At 38.9% G+C, this 23,123-nt stretch overlaps 1 protein-coding gene across 1 annotated transcript; it reads right to left on the reverse strand.

Moving 5' to 3' along the window:
- Positions 1–18,382: 18,382 nt before the first annotated feature.
- LOC109213572 (protein IQ-DOMAIN 1-like) lies at positions 18,383–20,153 on the reverse strand. Its single transcript, XM_019377389.1, has 2 exons — positions 19,802–20,153; positions 18,383–18,716 (listed from the first exon to the last, which is right to left on the reverse strand). The coding sequence occupies exons 1-2, from the start codon at positions 20,021–20,023 to the stop codon at positions 18,549–18,551; spliced, it is 390 nt and encodes a 129-aa protein (XP_019232934.1). The 5' UTR covers positions 20,024–20,153; the 3' UTR covers positions 18,383–18,548.
- Between the last annotated feature and the right edge of the window lie 2,970 nt (positions 20,154–23,123).

The raw sequence follows: 23,123 nt of genomic DNA on the forward strand, positions 1-23,123 counted from the left end.
ACTGATTTTCCCCTAAATTAAACTTTCCTTTACCACTTTTCTGACTCGGTTCAATCGAACAAGGCTTTCAACTTGGTTCTTTTACTGGCTGTTTTACTGATTCCCTTTCCTTGTTTTTCACAAATCAAGTACCACTAGACTTTAACCTTAAATAGTTTTTATGTATTTACCCTTTATTGTACTGCTTGGGAAAATATTCTGATTGACCCTTTCCTTAATTATCTTTACCCGTTGGAAATCAGAATCCCTTAATTGAAGGGAAATTGATTTTCAAGGTTATTTTCCTTACCTTTTCGTACTTACTTGCCGCACTATAAAAAGGGCCTTCCCTTCTATACTTTCAACAATCCTCATTCACTGATTTTCGAATCACAAACTCTCTTGCACTCTTTACTCTCTTCTGAGATCTTTTGCATTGCTTGCTCGCAATTTGGCTTACCAAAGCTTCTGCTTTTCATTTATTTTTCTGAAACTGGTATGTCCTACTTTTGATTCTAGCATCAACTCCAATGTGTTTATTTACAAGCTTTTATGCCCATGCCTACTTTACTGCTTTGTAGAGTTCAACTTTAAAGTAATACTTATGTCTTGCTATCTGTTGCTGCAATGAATCCCTATCCCCATACCCCTTTTATGTGCTTGGGCTGTAGTTTAAGACATGGCAATATACAAAGTTATTGTCATGGATTAAAACTGGGTCCTTTGGATCCTAGCCTCTTTCAATTTCCCGTACCCCCATTCCCTTATGTGTATTGAGTTAAGGTATAGCCTGGCAGCATCCAAGTTGCTGTCCAGGGCTAAACCTGACCTTCAAAAGGTCCTAACTCTTTAATTTTTAAGCTGACCGGCTGGTCAGGGGTGTGCCAGCATTCCAGTTGCTGGGCATGACTACCAGCCTGCCCTGGCTCCCCCTAATTCCCTTTCATTGCACTTACACTTACTCCTAATCTCTAAGTTCTGCCCCCCCCCCTCCTTTGAGCCTAGCCTTGGGACCTTGAGTTCCCTCTGAACTTGGACATTTGAGGGCTGGCCCTTCCACACTGCACTATGTTCTTAACTCTGCAATGATATTTGGGGTGTAAGCATTGCCTGGAATTCTTGAAGTTCATTGGAACTTTGACACATCCCAAATAAGAGAAAAGCATTGAAGATCCGATCCTGGAAGTTGGTTTATCTCATATTATTAGACTTTGAGTCTGGATTAGGCTGATTAGATGTAGATGTAATCACTAATGTAATTTTATTATTCCTTCTGATTCGCTTGGTCTGTAATAAGCTTTGTAAATAACTTTGTAATAACTACTGGGGTATAATGAAAGGGGATGGGACTTTAATGCATGCCAAAGGGGTAGAAATCATGTATATAAGATAGTTACTCTTTAAAATTCTGCATTTTCACATAGAAATCATGTCAATAGGATATTTACCCTTTAAAATTCTGCATCTCACATAGAAATCATGTTCATAGGATCATTGCTTTCAAACTCTGCATTTTCACGTAGAGACCATGTCTATAGGATATTTACTCTTTAAAAGTCTGCATCTCGCCTAGAAACCATGTTCATAGGGGGTTATCACTTTCAAAGCCTGAATTTTTCACATAGATACCATGCCCATAGGTTTTATGCACTTTGCAATAATACCATGGCAATAAATCGATAATGAAGCTCTGCATATTGTATAGATAATATGCCTATAGGACTTCCTGCACTTTGCATATACATTTGTCATTAGGCAAGCCTGCTTATAGGAGTTAAAATAACTCATTACATATAGATGACCTGCATATAGGATCTCTGCTCAAAATCAGTTACACCTAGAAAGCATGCCTATTGGAACTATCAACTTAATCAGAATCGCCACTCGTTCCTAAGTTTAAAATCAGTGGCAATTTTTATAACACTCGTAGAGCTTATAACTAATGACTTTCTGCAATCAGTTATTCCTCCGTCCCTGGATTAATAGATATCATGCCTATAGGCCCTGTTTAACATACAAATAATTAGATAATTAATCAACTGTCAGTTTTCGACAACTACATCTAAGCAGGACTAATTTGGACTCCCTATCTGGGCAATATGTGGTAAATCAATTCTTCCTGCGCTAATTTTAATTAATGACCTAAACAGTATGTGTAAGACATGCTAAACAATTCGTTTCTTTAAGTGAGGAGGCCTACTTGAGCCTTTAATTGTTCTTATTTCCCCATTAACTGCTTTATGTGTTTTGTTTGTCGCCCTAGAATTTTATCCTTTTAAAACCCCTGAAAAGCCAAGCTCCCTCCCTTTTAGGATTAGTAGTCCTAAACGCCTTCGGGACTGATAGGTGGGACGGGTAATAGCATGCAGTAGGTAACGATACCATTCCGCGCTTAAATACCTTAACGGGGTGGGAAGGATAGACATGGAGATGATGATCACATGATAACGCTATGCGTACGATTGATTATCGGTGTTGTGTGGATGATCCATGTGTCTTACAAACCTAGGACCCCCTTTCCTTTATGTGACTTTGTTTAATATCAATAAAATTCTGTCTTTTCAACTACCCAAAAACCCTCTTTAATTTTACTGCATTATTCCTTTTTTCCCTAAATTTTTCTTCTTTGTTTATTCAATGTCTTGATTAATTTTCTGCATTTAGACCCTCCCTCAAACAAATTGTCGATCATCTAGACCTTGATTCCAACATGCTTGTTACGTATCTATTTGTAACCCTTATGTGTGAAGTTATTTGTATCCTTATTTGCATTAAAGTCACAACATAGCATGGCCGGGAACCACACTAGTGGATCTTGAGGGGTGCCTTCACCTTCCCCTCGAGATAATTTCTAGCACTTACCCGAACTCTGGTTTTCAAACTCAAAACTCTCAGTGTCCTAATGCACTTAATCATTAGGTGGCGACTCTTCAATTCCAAAAACCCAATTCCCAAACGGGAATAGAGTTGTCTTCTCAAATATCGTAAACCCGATTTCGCGAGATAAAGGGGGCGTCGACATTAATCACCCCTCAAAGAAAAATAACCACCAAAAGTGGAAAGGGAAAGATGAGAAGCCAAAGGCAAATGGTTCAGAAACTGAATATTATCGTTGCGGTGGAAAAGGGCACTGGAAAAATATTTGTCGTACACCAAGATATTTAGTTAAGTTTTATCAAGCATCTCTAAAGAATAAAGGCCCTGAAGCTAATCTTGTCTATGACAATGAATTTGATATCACCCACTTGGATGTGGCAGACTTCTTTGAACACCCTAATGGAAAAATAGACCACTTGATCGTGATGGATCTGTGGTTAAAGATGATTGAGTATTTTTTTTTTTTGCCTATTCGTAATAGCTAGCGAATAAACATCATGTAATCACAGTTCTTTACATGAGTAGTATTCATTAGTATTATTTATTTTATGAAATAGTATTAGTTTGTTTTGATTAAATAATTCAATAATTACTATTTCGTCGTAGTGAAAATATTTATTTTTGTATTTTAAATTGGGTATAACTGAAGTGGCTTTCTTTCATTTTGTGAAACAACGTACTAACTCCATTTCAACACTTCTATTATTTCCATTGACGTAATCTGATAGGCAATTAGTTAATTTCACGTCCGTGTCTTTTCTGTATGGTTAATTAGCAAAATTATATTACAGTTGCTTGATTGAGATGTTCTAACATTTTGGATGACAGAATAGTGTAAGGGTAGAACATGTGTAATAATATAATAATTCCCTTTACAAAATATGTACACGTGTACGTATAGTGTACTCATAATTGCTGTATTTTTAGCTACGTAATTGTTTGTATCATAATCAGAGTTTTCTTGAAATTGCATTACAATGCAATTATTGAATTATTGATTTAACTCTGTTATTCTCTAAAAACACTAATATTTATTAGTATATTTTCTTTTGTATGTCAAACCATTGGAAGCAAACATGGATATCCCACAAATCAAACTTGAATCAAAGTTCAATTGCAAAAGTATTTGTTTAGTTGATTCATGTACGACACATACAATATTCAAAGAGAAGAAATATTTCTCTCATTTAAGTATGTGTAAGGCAGATGTTACTACAATTTCTGGTAGTAGTAATCTAATTGAAGGCTCTGGAAGAGCTACTATAACTCTGCCTAAGGGAACAATACTTATCATAGAGAATGCAATATTCTCCTCCAAGTCCAAAAGGAACTTGTTGAGTTTTAAAGATATTCGCGGAAATGGATATCATATTGAGACAATAGATGAGGATAATCTTGAATATCTCATCATTACCAAGAATGTCTCCGGCCAGAAAAGGGTTATTGAGAAATTTTCATCTTTATCTTGTGGCCTGTATTGGACAAGAATTAGTGCAATTGAGGCACATTCTATTGTAAACCAAAAGGTTATTGATTCCAATACTTGTGTACTTTGGCATGATCGATTTGGACACCCTGAATCAATTATGATGAGACGGATTATAGAAAACTCAAATGGGCGACCATTAAAGAATTTAAAGATTCTTTTAAATAATGAATTTTCTTGCACTTCTTGTTATCAAGGCAAGTTAATTATTAGACCATCACCAACAAAGGTTGGGATTGAGTCCCCTGCGTTTTTTGGAACGTATACAAGGGGACATTTGTGGTCCTATTCACCCACCTAGTGGGTCGTTTAGATATTTTATGGTCTTAATAGATGCATCTTCTAGATGGTCTCATGTGTGCCTATTGTCATCTCGCAACCTCACGTTTGCAAAATAAATGGCACAAATAATTCGATTATGGGCGCAATTCCCCGATAATCAAATTACGTTTATTAGGCTTGATAATGCTGTTGAGTTTTCATCCCAAGCATTTAATGATTATTGCTTATCAATTGGGATAAAAGTGGAACATCCTGTAGCTCATGTTCACACTCAAAATGTCCTTGTAGAGTCTTTAATTAAACGTCTGCAATTGATAGCAAGATCGTTACTTATGAAAATGAGGCTGCCCACTTTTGTTTGGGGTCATGCCATTTTACATGCAGCAATGCTAGTTCGTCTCAGACCGTCAAATTATCATAAATATTTCCCGTTGCAATTAGTTTTGGGTCATGAACCTAATATATCCCATTTAAGAACTTTTGGATGCGTAGTATATGTGCCTGTAGCACCGTCATATCGCACCAAAATGGGCCCCCAAAGAAGGTTAGGAATATATGTTGGGTTTGAATTGCCCTCCATTATTCGGAAACATTAACGGGGGATTTGTTCACTGCACGATTTGCAGACTGTCGATTCAATGAGACACTTTCCCCAAAATTAGGGGCAGAAAATGGTGAAACCAAACGGGAAATTTTGTGAAAAAATCCATCATTGTCTCATCTTTATCCACGTGCCTCTATTTGTGAAAAAGAGGTACAAAAGATTATTCATTTACAAAAAATAGCAATCAAATGGCAGATGCATTTACGGATCTGAAAAGGATAACAAAATCACATATCCCTGCAGAGAATGTTCCAATCTGTATTGATGTCCCTATTGGACAATCTTCTAGTATCATAGCTAATGAGTCAAAAGCACGCCTAAAACGTGGCAGACCATTAGGTTCTAAGGATCGAAATCCTAGAAAAAGGAAAATAAATAATCAACATGACACTACGAAAGAGTCTCATGAAGAAATCCACGATTTAACCAATCCTAAGATTCATGAGGAAACCACTGAGCCTGAGACTCAAGAAAATAAGGAACTATCAATAAGTCCAATCAATATTGAAACAGATTTGAATCGATTGGATATAGTGGTGGATTATGACTTTGCATATAATTTGCATCTAGCATTATGCAAGATAGTGAGGATCTTGAACCTCAATCTGTTGGAGAATGTCGACAAAGACTTTTATTGGCCAAAATGGCAAGAAGCAATCCAATCAAAGTTGAATTCACTTGCAAAACGTGAAATTTTTGGGCCTGTAGTCCAAACACCTAATGGTGTTAAGCCTGTTGGCTATAAATGGGTCTTTGTACGCAAGAGGAATGAGAAAAGTGAGGTACAAAGATATAAGTCACGCCTTGTTGCACAAGGATTTTCACAAAGGCCTGGTGTCCATTATGAAGAAACATATTCACCCGCTGTGGATGCTATAACGTTCCGTTATCTCATTAGTTTTTCTGTCAATAAAAAGCTTGACATGCATTTAATGGATGTGGTTACCGCCTACCTTTATGGCTAACTTGATAATGAGATATACATGAAAATTCCCAAGGGATTTAAAATGCTTAACACACATAATTCAAAGTCCCGGGAAATGTTTTCAATCAAATTGCAAAGATCTTTGTATGGTCTAAAGCAATCAGGACGAATGTGGTATAATCGTCTTGATGAGTATTTATTAAAGGAAGGTTATAAAAATGATGCCATTTGCCCATGTGTCTTTATAAATAAAACAACATCGAAATTTATTGTACTTGACGTACATGTTGATGACATAAACCTTATTGGAACTCCTATAGAACTCCAAAAGACAATTGTTTATTTAAAGAAGGAATTCGAGATGAAAGATCTCGGAAAGACAAAATTATTTCTCGGTTTGCAAATTGAACATTTGGTAAACGGAATTTTCGTTCATCAATCTACCTATATAGAAAAGGTATTGAACGGTTTTACATGGATGGAGCACATTTATTAAGTACTCCGATGGTTGTTCGATCACTTGATGTGCATAGGGATCCATTCGGTCCTGAAGAAAAGAATGAAGAGCTACTTGGTTCTAAAGTACCATATCTTAGTGCAATTGGTGCACTAATGTATCTTGCTAATACTACAAGGCCTGATATAACCTTTTCAGTTAATATCTTAGCAAGATATAGCTCTGCTCCTACAAGGAGATATTGGAATGGAATCAAACACATATTGCGATATCGAAAAGTGACTACCGATATGGGCTTATTTTATAGCAATAATCGCAGGCTCGATCTTATTGGTTATGCTGATGCTAGGTATTTATCCAATCCACACATGGATTGATCTCAAACAGGCTATGTGTTTACCTGTGGAGGCATTGCAATATCTTGGCGATTGACTAAGCAATCAATCGTGGCTACTTCATCTAATCATGCTGAGATAATTGCTATTCATGAAGCAAGTCGAGAATGTGTATTGTTGAGGTCTATAATACATCTTATTAGAGACAAATGTAGTTTGAAGTGTGACAAACTACCCACGATTTTGTATGAAGACAATGCAACATGCATAACTCAATTGAAGGGAGGATTCATAAAAGGAGATAGGACAAAGCACATTTCACCAAAGTTTTTTTTACTCATGATCTTCACAAGAATGGTGATATCAATGTGTAACAAATTCGTTCAAGTGATAATATGGCTGATTTGTTCACCAAGTCTCTACCGACGTCAACCTTCAAGAAGCTAGTGTATAAGATTGGGATGCGAAGGCTCAAGGATATGAATTGATGCTCTCATCAGGTGGAGTTAATACGTGTTGCACTCTTTTTACCTTACAAGGTTTTGTCCCACTAGGTTTTCCTTGCAAGGTTTTTAACGAGGCAACCAAAAGGCGTATTTTAAGATATGTGTTCTCTTTTTTCTTCACTAATTTTTTTTCCCACTGAGTTTTATTTTAGGTAAGGTTTCAATGAGGCACATTATCTGTTGAATAGACATTCAAGGGGGAGTGTTATAAATAGAGTTTTATTTAAGGTGAATGCCTATATTTTAGGGATTTTACTTGGTGATTAAGTCACTCTTTCCCTATAAATAGAGGGGTCCTATTCCATTGTAATTCATCTCAAATCAATAAGAATTCTCTCTCCCTACTTTTCTCTGCAATATTCATCTTCTTCTTTATTGTTTCATAACAAACATTTTAAAGTGCATTTATTTATCATATATACATGAAATACATTGTAATTGTAACACTTTCATATAGTTTTTGAATATATATATATATATATATATATATATATATATTAATTTTAAAATATTGAATTGATTTAATCTAAATAAGCTTCAAAGATTAGTTCAATTGACTTTCGAAAAATGAAATACGACAACTAATGTGAGAGGGAGGGAGTATGATCCAGATAGAAATGAGCAGAAATTGAATTGAACAAAATACTTTGGCTAGAAGATGTGCTTCTTATTGTCTTGTGCGCGTTTTTGTTGACTTACAATTATAGCCTCTTTAATCACTGTTTTTGTTGTAGTGGTATATTTATTTTCTTTTAGAGTCAAAACCAAAAGTTACTGCTATATATATATAGTTCGCCAAATGGAAATTACGTACGCAAGAATTGTTTATCTTATATATATATATATATATATAAAGTTCGCCTAATGGAAATTACGTACGCAAGAATTTTGTTTATCTTAATCAACAATTTAACCTTGTATCGTGATGTTATAGAATTGTCACGATCCTGATTTCTCACCCTCGGGATCGTGATGGCGCCTAATCTTTCAGAATGCTAGGCAAGCCAACAGATAGAGATTTAAATATGCTAACACTAACCAATTCAATAACTAGCAGCAATTTAAACCAACACAGATTACAGGAGTGCGAAATATCATAATAATCCAAGTACTAATACACGACTATCCAAAATGTGGTGTCACAATCCACGAACTTCTAAGAGTCACTACAAATACTGGCTAAAAGAAAATACAACTATTCTCGAAGTAAAAGAAAACACGAAACTAGGATAACTGGAAGGGGACTCCAGGGTCTGTGAACGCCGGCAGATCTACCTTGGGTCTCCTATTGGACTGAAGGCAGCAACTCCACTCTGGTCAACACGGTCCAGTACCGAAATATGCACAGAAAGTGCAGAGTGCAGTATCAGTACAACCCACCCCATGTACTGGTAAGTGCCGAGACTAACCTCGGCGAAGTAGTAACGAGGCTAGGACAAGACACGTACATAAACCTGTGCAGTTAAGTAATATACGGCATAATAACAAATAATATAATCTAAACACATAATAATGGGAGGGGAAAACATGCTGAGGGAAGTACGAGATCATGAGAATAGAACAATAAAGAAAATACAGCAAAACAAGTGCACGGCATCACCCTTCTTTTACTCTCCTCCTCACTATAACAAATGAAATTAATAATGATAATGAATAGAAAATGGCACGGCATCACCCTTCATGCTTTACACTCTTCCTCACATGACAATGAATATGCAATGACACGGTATCATCCTTCGTGCTTTACACTCTTCACCAAATCAACAAAACAATAACAACCGGATAATAGAATTATTTATAACAAGCCCCATTTCAACATTTAGTTTCACAACGTCAACCTCAACTTTAAGTCGAAAGTCAACCAATATCCAATTCTAGGAAATCATGATAAGAATTTCCAAACATGAAGAATAACCAATTTAAACCTGAACAATACGAATAAAGAATACAACAATCACAAGAATAAGACTCACTCGCATGCTATGACTCGACGACAACATATAGATACTCTTCACCTCACCTATATGTTATACTCAACAACCAAACACATAGCAAATAGACAACAATACATAATCCCTCGAGCTAACGTTAGTCACAACACTTACCTCGCTACCACGACCAAACTCAAAGTTCCAACACCGCTTTTCCCTTCTCACGAGCCTTCGGACCAATAGAATCTAGCAAATTACCAACCAAACAATTCAATTTAAGCCTTAGGAACTACACACGATTGCAAGGAATTCAATTTAGGTCATTTTGGAAAAATTCAACACCCGATCCTGCTTGGTCCAAGCCCGAAACTCGAACCAAAACCCGGTTATCCATTCACTCCCGAGCCCGGATATATAATTGGTTTTGGGATCTGACCTCAATTTGAGGTCTAAATTCCCAAATTTCGAAATTTCGAAGTTCTACCCAAAAATCCCCAATTCCACCATGTAGATTTTAGGATGAAATCTTGTAAAAAGGAAGTAAAAGAGTGAAAGATATGAGCTAAGAATCACTTACTTATGATTTGGGCGAGAAGAACTGTTTGGAAAATCGCCTCTTATGTTTTAGGGTCTGAAAAATTGAAGAATGAATGAAAATTCCCGCTTATATAGCACCCTCTGATCCTCACCACGCGGTCTGCGAAATTCCAAGCGTGGCCGCGAAATCTCCACCGCGGTCCGCGAAGTTCCCACCGTGGCTGCGTTGCTCTACCGCGGTCCACGAATTTCCCACCGCGGCTACACTTCCCAGATCCGAGACCTGCAAATTTGCAACTATCCAACACCAGATTTTTCTAAGTCCAGACATCCCGTAGCCTATTCGAAACCCACCCGAGCCCTCGGGGCTCTAAACCAAACACGCACACAAGTCTTAACACATCATATAAACTTGCTCGGGCAATCAATTCGCCAAAATAACACCTAGGACTACGAATTTAACACCAAATTGCATGAAATCTTCAAGAGAGTTTTAAAACTTCTAACTTTTCAACCAAAGGTCCGAATCACGTCAAATCAGTCCCTTTCTCACAAAATTTCATAGATAAGGTATAAATATCATAACGAACCTAAACCGGGCTGCGGAACCAAAATACAGGCCCGATACCAACAAGATCAAAATCTTTAAATTATTACATTTTTAGCCTTTTCAATTTTATTCAAATATTCATTTCTTGGGCTAGGGGCCTCGAAATTCGATTCTGGGCATACGCCCAGGTCCCACATTTTTCTACGGACCCATCGGGACCGACAAAATACGGGTCTGGGTCCGTTTACCCAAAATGTTGATCGAAGTCAACTAAAATAAACTTTTTAAGCGAAAAAGTATTATTTTTTTCTCAATTTGCACATAAAGGCTCTCCAGAAACGTGCCCGGACTGCGCACGCAAATGGAGGGGGAATAAAATGAGGTTTTGAAGGCCTCGGAACACGGAATCGAGTTCTAAAACATAAGATGACTCTGTGGGTCATCACATTCTCCACCTCTAAAACAACCGTTCGTCCTCGGACGGAAATGGAAAAGTACCTAAGCCGGTGAATAGGTGGGGGTATCTGCTCCGCATATCGGACTCGGACTCCTAGGTGGCTGCCTCGACAGGCTGACCTCTCTACTACACCCGAACCGAAGGATAACTCTTCGATCTCAACTGACGAACCTGCCGATCTAGAATAGCTACCGGCTTCTCCTCGTAGGTCAAATCCTTGTCCAACTGGACAGTGCTGAAGTCCAACACGTGGGATGGGTCACCGTGATACTTCTGAAGCATGGATACATGAAACACTGGATGAACCGCTGACAAGCCTGGTGGCAACGCAAGTCTATACACCACCTCTCCCACTCGATCAAGGGTGTCAAAAGGCCCGATGAACCTAGGGCTTAACTTTCCCTTCTTCCCAAATCTCATTACGCCCTTCATGGGCGATACCCGAAGCAACACTCTTTCTCCAACCATGAATGCTACATCACGAACCTTACGGTCAGCATAACTCTTTTGCCTGGACTGCGCTGTACGAAGTCTATCCTGAATGATCTTAACCTTATCCAAGGCATCTTATACTAAATATGTACCCAATAATCGAGCCTCCCCCGGCTCAAACCACCCAACCGGCGAACGACACCGTCTACCATACAACGCCTCAACTCACGAAGCCCATCCACATTGGGCACACAAACACGACCCTGTATCCTTAAAACTCCATCATCTCCAACTGTGACCCGCTTGGCATCACCGTGCTGCACTCTGTCCCTAAGGACAAGCAAATGAGGGTCATCATACTGCCAATCTCTGATGCGCTCAAACAAGGAAGACCGAGCGACTGTGCAAGCTAAAACACGCTGGGCTCAGAAACATCCAACCTCACGAACTGATTGGCTAATGACTAAACATCCAATGCGAGCGGTCTCTTACCGACTGGAATATACGCAAGGCTGCCCACGCTGGCTGACTTCCTACTCAAAGCATCGACCACCACATTGGCCTTCCCGAGATGATACAGGATGGTGATATCGTAGTCCTTTAATAGCTCCAACCACCTCCTCTGCCTCAAATTGAGCTCCTTTTGCTTGAACAAATATTGCAGACTCATATGATCCGTGAACACCTCACACGACACGTCATATAGATAGTGCCTCCAAATCTTCAGCGCGTGAACAATGGCCGCCAACTCTAAGTCATAAACTGGATAATTCTTCTCGTGAATCATCAACTACCGCGAAGCATACGCAATCACCTTGCCACCCTGCATCAATACCGCACCAAGTCCAATACGAGATGTGTCAAAATATATTGTATACCGCCCTGAACCTGTGGGCAATACTAACACCGGCGCCGTAGTCAAAGTAATCTTGAGCTTCTGGAAGCTCGACTCACACTCGTCCGACCATCTGAGCGGGGCACCCTTCTAGGTCAACCTGGTCATCAGGGCTGCTATAGATGAAAACCACTCCATAAACCGACGGTAATAACCCCCCAAACCCAAGAAACTATGGATCTCTATGGCTGAAGTAGGCTTAGGCCAATATCGAACGGCCTCAATCTTCTTAGGATCCACCTGGATACCCTCTGCTGATACAACATGACCCAAGAAAGCAACTGAACTCAACCAAAACTCACATTTCGAAAACTTAGCATATAAATGGCTGTCTCTCAGAGTCTGAAGAATGATCCGAAGATGCTGCTCATGCTACTCTCGGTTGCGGGAGTAGATTAAGATATCATCAATAAAAACAATCACAAAGGAATCCATATAGGGCTTGAACACCCGGTTCATCAAATCCATAAATGTTGTTGGGGCATTTTTCAGCCCGAAGGATTCACTAAAAACTCATAATATCCATACCGAGTCCGGAAAGTTGTCTTAGGGACATCGGGTGCCCTAATCCTCAAGTGGTGGTAGCCAGACCTCAAATCGATCTTTGAAAATACATTGGCACCCCGGAGCAGATCAAATAGGTCATCAATCCTCGGCAATGGATACTTGTTCTTGATAGTGACTTTGTTCAACTGCCGATAGTCTATGCACATCCTCATCGATCCATCATTCTTCTTTACGAACAACACCGGCGCACCCCAAGGCGAGACACTGGGCCTAATGAAGCCCTTATCAAGCAAATCTGCAACAGTTCCTTCAATTCTTTCAACTCTGGCGGGGTCATACGGTATGGCGGAATAGAAATGGGTTGAGTGCCTGGAACCAAATCAATACAGAAGTCAATATCCCTGTCGGGTGGCATCCCCGGCAGATCTACAGTAAATGCCTCAGGAAATTCTCGAAATACTGGTGAATAATCCATGGAAGGAACCTCCGCACTAGAATCGCGGACATAAGCCAAATAAGCTAGACAACTCTTCTCGACCATACGTCGAGCCTTCATATAAGAAATAACCTTGCTGGTAGAATGACCAGGAGTCCCTCTACACTCTAATCGAGGCAATACCGGCAAGGCTAAGGTCACTGTCTTGGCGTGATAGTCCAATATAGCATGATAAGGTGACAGCCAATCCATTCCCAAAATGACATTGAAATGAATCATGTCAAGAAGTAGGAGATCTACACGAGTCTCAAGACCCCCAATAATAACCACACACAAACTATAGACACGGTCTACAACAATAGAATCCCCCACCGGTGCGGACACATACACAGGTGCACTCAAAGAATCACGTGGCATAACCAAATATGAAGAAAAATAGGATGACACATATGAATAAGTAGATCCCGAATCAAATAATACTGAGGCATCCCTACTGCAAACTGCAACCGTACCTGTGATAACCACGTCAGATAACTCAACCTCCGGCCTTACTGGAAAGGCATAGCATCGGGGCTGGGCCCCACCACTCTGAAATGCATCTCGAAGACGGGCCCTGTCTGGCTGGCCTCCACCTCTAGCGGCCTGACCTCCACCTCTAATACCTCGACCTCCACCTATGGCTATCTGACCCCTACCTCTACCTGACTGAGCGGGCGGCGGAACACCCGGTGTTGGGACCATGGCACGAGAACCCTGACGCTGAGAACTACTCGATGCTCGATGGCAATACCTAGAAATGTGCCCCGGATCGCCACAAGTATAACAAGACTTCGGCTGCTGTGGCTGATGACCCTGAAACTAACCCTGGCGGCCTGGGTAACCACCTTGAAAACTCTGAAGCGGAGGTGCACTGATAGGAGCTGGTGGTGCACTGTGGGCTAGCTGATCGGAATATGGCATACGAGGGCCACGGCCACCTGAAATACCGTGAGAGGCCTGAAGCACTGAATGAAATGGCCTGGGAGGATAGCCTCTACCAAAAGTACCCGACCCCTAGATGAGGCCCCATTGAATCCACTGGAGTGACGAGGCCTCTTGTCAGACCCCTGACCACTCCCCTGAGCTAAAACCATCTCAACTTGCCTGGCTACATTGGCCGCATCCTGGAAAGAAATCTCACTCCCTGTCTCCTTAGCCACCTGCAATTTGATAGGCTGAGCAAGTCCCTCAATAAACCTCCTCACCCTCTCTCTCTCTCTCTCGGTAGGAAGTATAAGAAGAGCATGTTAGGCCAAATCAATAAAGCGGGTCTCGTACTGAGTAACGGACATGCTGCCCTGCTGGAGACGCTCGAACTACATGCGATAATCCTCTCTCAGAGTAACAGGAAGGAACTTCTAGAGAAATAGCTGAGAGAACTGGTCCCAAGTCAAAGCAGGCGACCCTGTTGGTCTGGCCAAAAAAAAATCCCTCCACCATTTTTTGGCAGAACCTTACAAACGAAAGGCAGCAAAGTCGATCCCAATGGTCTCTACTATCCCCATGTTATGTAACACCTCGTGACAACTGTCCAGATAGTCTTGGGGATCCTCTGAAGATTTACCGCCATAGGTAGTGGTGAAAAGCTTGCCTATCCAATCTCCACAAATCATCAGAAGACATAGCTGATCCATCACCGGTCTATGCTGCAACACCCGGTGGAACTACCCCAACTGGCTGAGCTACTGGACTCGAAAACTGAGGAGCCATCTGCTCCGGAGTGTGAGTAGCGGGAGTCTGTGCTCCTCCCCCAGCCCGAGAGGCGGCTGGTGCTACAGGGAATGTGCCATCCTGAGTAACACTCTCCATAAGTCCCACTAGACGGACCAAAGCATCCTAAAGCAGTGGGGTGGCTATGACCCCTCTAGAACCTGAGCTGGTCCGGTAGGAACAGTCTGGGCAGGGACCTCATCATCAAACTCCACCTGAGGCTCCGCTACTGGTGCTGCTGCTCGATCTCTAGGCTGAGCCCAGCCCCTGCCTCGGCCTCTAGCACGGCCTCGGCCTTGGCCTCTGCCCCTCGTAGGAGCTACCACTGGGGGCTCGGGCTGCTGATCAGCTGATGAAGCGGTACATGTTCTCGCCATCTCCGAAAGGACAAGAGTAGAAAGTTCAATTATCATTGAGAGATCAAATCGCACGACAGAGAATAATAGAAGTGAAATTATTCCTAAACTCTGTAGCCTCTGGGGATAAGTACATACGTCTCCGTACCGATCCCTCAGACTTTACCTAGCTTGTTCGTGAATTGTGAGACCTAGGAACCTATTTCTCTGATACCAACTTGTCACAACCCGGATTTCCCACCCACGGGATCGTGATGGAGCCTAAACTTTCAGAATGCTAGGCAAGCCAACAGATAGAGATTTAAATACGCTAACACTAACCAATTCAATAAATAGCAGCAATTTAAACCAAGACAGATTAAAGGAGTGCGAAATCTCATAATAATCTAAGTACTAATACACGACTACCAAAATCCGGTGTCACAATCCACGAACCTCTAAGAGTCACTACAAATACTGGCTGAAAGAAAATACAATTATTCTCGAAGTAAAAGAAAACAGGAAAGTAGGATAGCTGGAAGGGGACTCCAGGGTCTGCGAACGCCGGCAGATCTGCCTTGGGTCTCCTGTTGGACTGAAGGCAGCAACTCCACTCGGGTCAACACGGTCCAGTACCGAAATCTACACAAGAAAGTACAGAGTGTAGTATCATTACAACCGACCCCATGTACTGGTAAGTGCCGAGCCTAACCTCGGCGAAGTAGTGACGAGGCTAGGACAAGACACGTACATAAACCTGTGCAGTTAGGTAATATACGGCATAATAACAAATAATAGAAGCTAAACACATAATAACGGGAGGGGAAAACATGATGAATGAAGTACAAGATCATGAGAATAGAACAATAAAGAAAATATAGCAAAACAAGTGCATGACATCACCCTTCTTTTACTCTCGTCCTCACCATAACAAATGAAATGAATAATGATAATGAATATAAAATGGCAGGGCATCACCCTTCGTGCTTTACACTCTTCCTCACATGACAATGAATATGCAATGGCACGGCATCACCCTTCGTGCTTTACACTCTTCCTCACCCAATCAACAAAACAATAACAACCGGGCAATAGAATTATTTATAACAAGCCCCATTTCAACATTTAGTTTCACAACGTCAACCTCAACTTTAAGTCGAAAGTCATCCAATATCCAATTCTAGGAAAAACATGATAAGAATTTCCAAATATGAAGAATAACCAGTTTAAGCATGAACAATACAAATAAAGAATACAACAATCACAAGAATAAGACTCACTCGCATGCTATGACTCGACGACAACGTATAGATACACGTCACCTCACATATACGTTGTCCTCAACAACCAAACACATAGCAAATAGACAACAATACCTAATCCCTCAAGCTAAGGTTAGCCACAACACTTACCTCGCTACCACGGCCAAACTCAATGCTCAAACACCGCTTTTCCCTTCTCACGAGCCTCCGGACCAATAGAATCTAGCAAATTACCAACCAAATAATTCAATTTAGCCTTAGGAACTACCCACGATTGCAAGGAATTCAATTTAGGCCATATTGAAAAAAGTCAACAAAAGTCAACACTCGGGCCCGCTTGGTCTAAACCCGAAGCTCGGACCAAAATTCAAAACTCGGATCAAAACCCGCTTACCCATTCACCCACGAGCCCGGATATACAATTGGTTTTGGGATCCGACCTTAATTTGAGGTCTAAATCCCCAAATTTCGAAATTCCTAAGTTCTACCCAAAAATCCCCAATTCCACCATGAAAACCTTAGATTCTAGGATGAAATCTTGTAAAAAGGAAGTAAAAGAGTGAAATAAAAGAGTTAACAATCACTTACTTATGATTTGGGGAAGAAGAAATGTTTGAAAAATCGCCTCTTATATTTTAGGGTTTGAAAATTTGAAGAATGAATGAAAATTCCCGCTTATATAGCACCCTCTGATCCTCACCACGCGGTCCGCGAAATCCCAAGTGCGGCCGCGGAATCTCCACCGTGGTCCGCGAAGTTCCTACCGCGGTCGGCGAATTTTCCACCGCGGCCGCGCTTCCAAAATCCGAGACCTGCAACTTTGCAACTATCCTACACCAGATTTTTCTAAGTCCAGACATCCCGTAGCCTATCTGAAACTCACCCGAGCCCTCGGGGCTCCAAACCAAACACACACATAAGTCTTAACACATCATATGAACGTGCTCGGACGATCAATTCGCGAAAATAACACCTAGAACTACGAATTTAACACCAAATTGCATGAAATCTTCAAGAGAGTTTTAAAACTTCTAACTTTTCAACCAAAGGTCCGAATCACATCAAATCAGTCCCTTTCTCACCAGATTTCACAGATAAGGTATAAATATCATAACGAGCCTGCACCGGGCTCCGAAATCAAAATATAGGCCCGATACCAACAAGATCAAATTCTTTAAATTATTATATTTTCAGCCTTTTCAATTTTCTTCAAAAATTCATTGCTCGGGTTAGGGACCTCGGAATTCGATTCCAGGCACTTGACCTGCCCAGGTCCCATATTTTTCTACGGACCCACCGGGACCGTCAAAATACGGGTCCGGATCTGTTTACCCAAAACACTGACCGAAGTCAACTAAAATAAACTTTTTAAACCAAAATTTATTATTTTTTCTCAATTTTCACATAAAGGCTTCGGAAACGTGCCCGGACTGCGCACGCAAATGTAGGGGGAATAAAATAAGGTTTTGAAGGCTTCGGAACACGGAATCGAGTTCTAAAACATAAGATGACCATGTGGGTCATCACAAGAATACTAGAATTTACATCTATTTTTTTTTTTTTTTTTTTTTTTTTTTTTTTTTGTTCGTTGAATATCAAACTAGAAATGTTGAATTGCGTACTATGCCACCATCCAATTTGATTGCCCCATTCCCCTTAGGCATATTCATATTTTCGAGTCTTTATTAACAGCAATGGGAGACTGATTATATAATCAAATATAATATTTAAGTTAGCATTGGAATGCCATAACACTTTACGATTAGTGAATAACCATTCATGATCCCTGATTCCGTGAATAAAAAGAAAAAAATAGGAAATTATTTTTGTTTGGAGTCAAGAAGAAGAAAAAAAGAGCTTAACTTTTATATACTGGCATATAAAAGTATTTGTACCCGATCAGTTCATACATATAGTATATAACTATCCATAATAACTGAGAATCTTAATTAATAAATAAAACCGATAACCTGCTACAACTGATTAAAATACCAATATAATTATGGTCAGTCATCAGAATGGCTGAGGAGTTGCCGAGCTCGCACTGTGACCTGCAAACGTGCAAGGGATTGCATACAATGGAGAGCTATACGTAATTGTCTTCTTACACATACTCCACGTACCACTGCTTGAAGTTTTACTAGGCTTTTCAGTGCCTTAAACATCCGTCTTGCCTTCATTATAACGCATATAGTCAGATCTCTTTATAACGACTATCATTTATAATATATAGCACTTCACTATAAAGGTTAACTTTTTCTTTTGGACCAATTTTTCATGTTATGTTATAATAGAAGTTCTCTATAACAACATTTTACTATAGCAGCAAAATATATTTAAAACAAACGAGATTGTTGTAAAGAGGTTTGATTGTATAAGTATAATCATCAATACATACATTGCAAGTGCCAAAGGTAAAAGTTAAAATGGTTAGTTTTTATGTATAGTTGCTTCAACTAAAGTATAAGATTAATTTTTGTAACACAAGAATAGCTTAATTATATGTCTATATATCACATAAAAGTTGAAAGATGCTGAAAAATGTTAAATTTGGTCCTGAAAACACAAGTAAGTTGTCACTTTAGCAACTCATCTTACAAAATATCCGTGTGATTCTGCAGCCACTTAATAAGACCCACTTAAAATAAAAAGTTAAAATCCATGGTGTACCACACGGTGAAAGACACCGTGTATTAGGTCGGTTGGAAAATGGGATTTTTTTTTCCTCTTTTTTAAGTGATGTCACGTGGATATTATGTAAAGTGTTATGAAGTAACGACATTAACATGACAATTTTATACGTTTGACAACCTACGAGCATTTTATATGATCACATTTACTCTTTCCGTTTCAATTTATATGATGGTGTTTGACTGTACACGAAGTTTAAAAAAATAGTAATAAACTTTTGAAACTTATGAGCTGATACAATCCATAGAAATTTGTGTGGCTAGAAAATCTTTCACTAAGGATAAAACGAAAAATTTAAAGTTGAATCATTACTAAATATAAAAAAGATGTCATTATTTTTTGAACCGACTAAAAAAGAAGGAGACTCACGTAAAATGGGATAAATGGAGTAGTATTTTTGACGTTTTTTTAATTTTCTATGATATATACCGATACTCGATTATTTCTCGGTGCCAAAAGTCAATTTTATGATTTTAACGCAATAAACTGAAAATTAAATTATCCAAAATGAAATTAAGAAGACAAACTATAAATAGCAAGGTGGGGCCAAGGTTAAGTAAAAACTTACAAGGTAACCCCTAAAATAAGATTGGATAGCAATGGCTGCCATCTCTTGTTTAGACAGAAAATGGAGGCCGCTATTATCTGCAGCAGATTGAGCATTTGCACTGCTAACCCTATTAGTAATTGTGTTGTTATGAACAATAATGATAGTTGTTTTTTGAGGGGGACATGGCTGGTAAAGCTTCTTACGAACTGTGCCAAGAAATTTCTTTCTTGACATCCTCATGTTTGATAATAGTGTTTTCTGTTTTGTGTCTGAAGTTTCTATCTAAGCTTCTTTAATTAGCAGATTTTTAGTTGTCCATTTTGGAAATAATAAAGGGAGTGTGGCTAACATGATTGTTAAGACTTGAGAATTGGACAATGGGGTTGAGTGAACGTGGAGGGATCAATTTTATTTAGTAATTAAAGAGCAAAGTTTAAGTATTCCAAGAGCCAATCTATGTGACCTCAAAGGGGAAAATAAAATACTCTTCGGGCTCACCGAATCACGTTAACTTTGGCAAATATTCTGAATATTTAAAGTGTATGTATGTTGCGGTTATATATTTTGCTTAGAACCCTTAAGATCAAAAGTTCTATGGCATTGTTGAATAATTTGCTCATGTATCCCCGCTACTTTCAAATTTTGGGTCCACCTCTGCTTGCTTTTACTATATGAAAATCTTAATTTTAACCATTATTATACAATGAGATTATTCATATGGTTGCTATTATCAAATTGTATGGTATTTATCATTAATTCTAATGGAGGTTCAACTTGAAGTATAACAGAGAATAATTTTAAATAATAGAGAAAATAGAGGGGTCAATTTGAACAATTTTGCATAATTATTTTACCATATGGAATTCATCCGCCAACACGGGAGCTCCACTAAAATCAAGACAAATACAAAACGATTTGCTAAGGTCAAATATATGAATGACTCGAAAATATAACTATTCAAATTGAGATATTTCATATAATAAAAAGGTACAATAATACCCTTTCTCTAATGCGAAAAAAGAAAAGAGTTTATCCCAGCACCAGGGGTTGTTAATGTTAGGATATGGCCGGCATGTCAGCATGACATTTCAGACCAATGGGACACCTACTCATACAACGTTTGAGCCACCAATGATGGTTGTGGTGGAGTGCTAACTACTCCTTTAACCTTAATCAAAGGTTTTGAGTTCGAATCCTTAATATGGAGTCGGCTTTATTAGGGAATACTTTACCCTCAATGTGAGTCGTCCCAGCGTGAATCCAAATTTAATTGGGCCCATGATATCGGACATTGGGTGAGAAAAAATATTTGAGCCACAGAAACTGAATACTACTCCCTCTGTTCCAATTTATGTGAATCTATTTCTTTTTTGGTCTGTTTCAAAAACAATGAACCCTTTCTAAATTTGGTAACAATTTAGCTTAAACTTACAATTCTACCCTAAATGAGAAGCTTTTATAACCACACAAATACTCTGGGCCCCTTTTTGACTTGTTTAGGACCACAAATTCCAAAAGTCTTCATTTTTACTTAAATTTCGTGCTCAATCAAACATGTTCACATAAATTGGAACGGAGGGAGTACTAATTTTGGTGGTCCTACTCAACGCTAAAAAGCACATAATTCATTTCCTTTTTCTTTCTTTCCGGACAATGAATTATCATATTCTGCACGCATATAAATCTTTTAAAAAAGAAATGTTCTGCACATATGGCGTGTAAATTATCTGTTCCTATAATTTGAAGTGTTGTATGCCTAGTTGTTTTATCCTTGTATCCACTTTAATTGTTTAACATATTTGAGCTTATGTCATCGTCTGAGTTACATTAGTGATGGATTGCATATAGGTGTTCGTAACACGCAGCGGAAGACAATAACAATTCTAGGCAGATTTTTTCGTGTTTAAAATTTATTTACATGTCAAAGATCGGATCTAAGACGTACCTGGTGAAGAGAGTCTCGTTTCAAAATTTCTTCGATAGTGCGAAGACTCTATGTGTATCCACACCGAGACCGGTCCTTGCTATCAACTCTTTGATCAATGAAATCCGCAAACAAATTCAACGAAGAACTTATGCTGAAATTTTCTCAAAACTCCAACAAATAATGCGATATATCTCTTAGTTTTTAATCACACACTTTCACAAAGTGTATTATCAATCAACCACACACGGAACTATTCCATGACCCCTTTTATATCATCACCTAAACCTTTTTCCTATTGGTTAAGGTAGTGAATTACCTTGGGTACAAGTCTAGTTCCAAAAATAGACTTCGTAAAAAGTTTTCTGTTGGAAAATTCTTATCCCATTCCTAATGGGATCATATGCACGTCGGCGGCAGCTAGTCCTTTATGGACTTTAATACGTGAATCCAATTTCATATTGGATTTCACTAATAAGTTCCATCACCTTTTTTATTAACATTTTATATAACATATCTTATATAAAATAAGTGTGTATATATATATATATATATATATATATATATATATATTAACCAAGAGATATAATTTAATTTTCTATTCCAAATAGAAAACTTCAATTTGTTCACAATAATAATTATATCCTCTGTGCTAGCAAAGAATATAATAATATTTCATTTGGACTAATAATTAAATTTATTTGACTAATTAAATTCTTTAATTTAATTATCAAATAATAAAATAATTTATCCTTTAGCAAAGATCAGAACACTCGTTAGTGTGCGACCCCATAGGTTCAATACTAAACCGGTAGTAAATTGATCACATCAATATACTAATCAAGGGTGGCGTCTAGCAACACTCCTTAACGACCAGATAGAATGAAGTATACAATTTACTCTCAAGAACCAGTAGAAGAATAATGTAGTAATTCCTTTTGTCCTTATAGCTCTGGATCACCCTAGGATATGGTTCAACTGTCAAATCCTAATAGGCGACCAACTATGTGTCCATGTCAAATATAATCGACCATTGAATGACCTAAGAAACTCTTTTCTTCTTTTCATTCAATTGCCCTGGCCAAGGTCTTAATTTGGTCGTTTATAATTCATGACAACATGGAGCTTAAACTCATTACCAAGAGTTGACAGATTCCATCTTGATCAATCACTAATTCTACAAGTATTCAATCGTACCCAATATCCTTTCAACTATCGCGCTAGGGCCATAGGTGTCTAGTATCAAAGCACAATAAATAACTTGTCAATTACTATGACGATCTCAGGTCAAAGGAAATTCTTACATCACATTCTTCAAGAGAATATCCTATTGACAGTTTATGGTAATTCTAACCATTAGGAATTATCCAATGAGTCGGTTCAATGATCATATCTCTATATGCATCATCTATCTAT

The sequence above is a fragment of the Nicotiana attenuata genome, unplaced genomic scaffold (assembly GCF_001879085.1).
Source record: "Nicotiana attenuata strain UT unplaced genomic scaffold, NIATTr2, whole genome shotgun sequence".
Lineage (NCBI taxonomy): Eukaryota > Viridiplantae > Streptophyta > Magnoliopsida > Solanales > Solanaceae > Nicotiana > Nicotiana attenuata.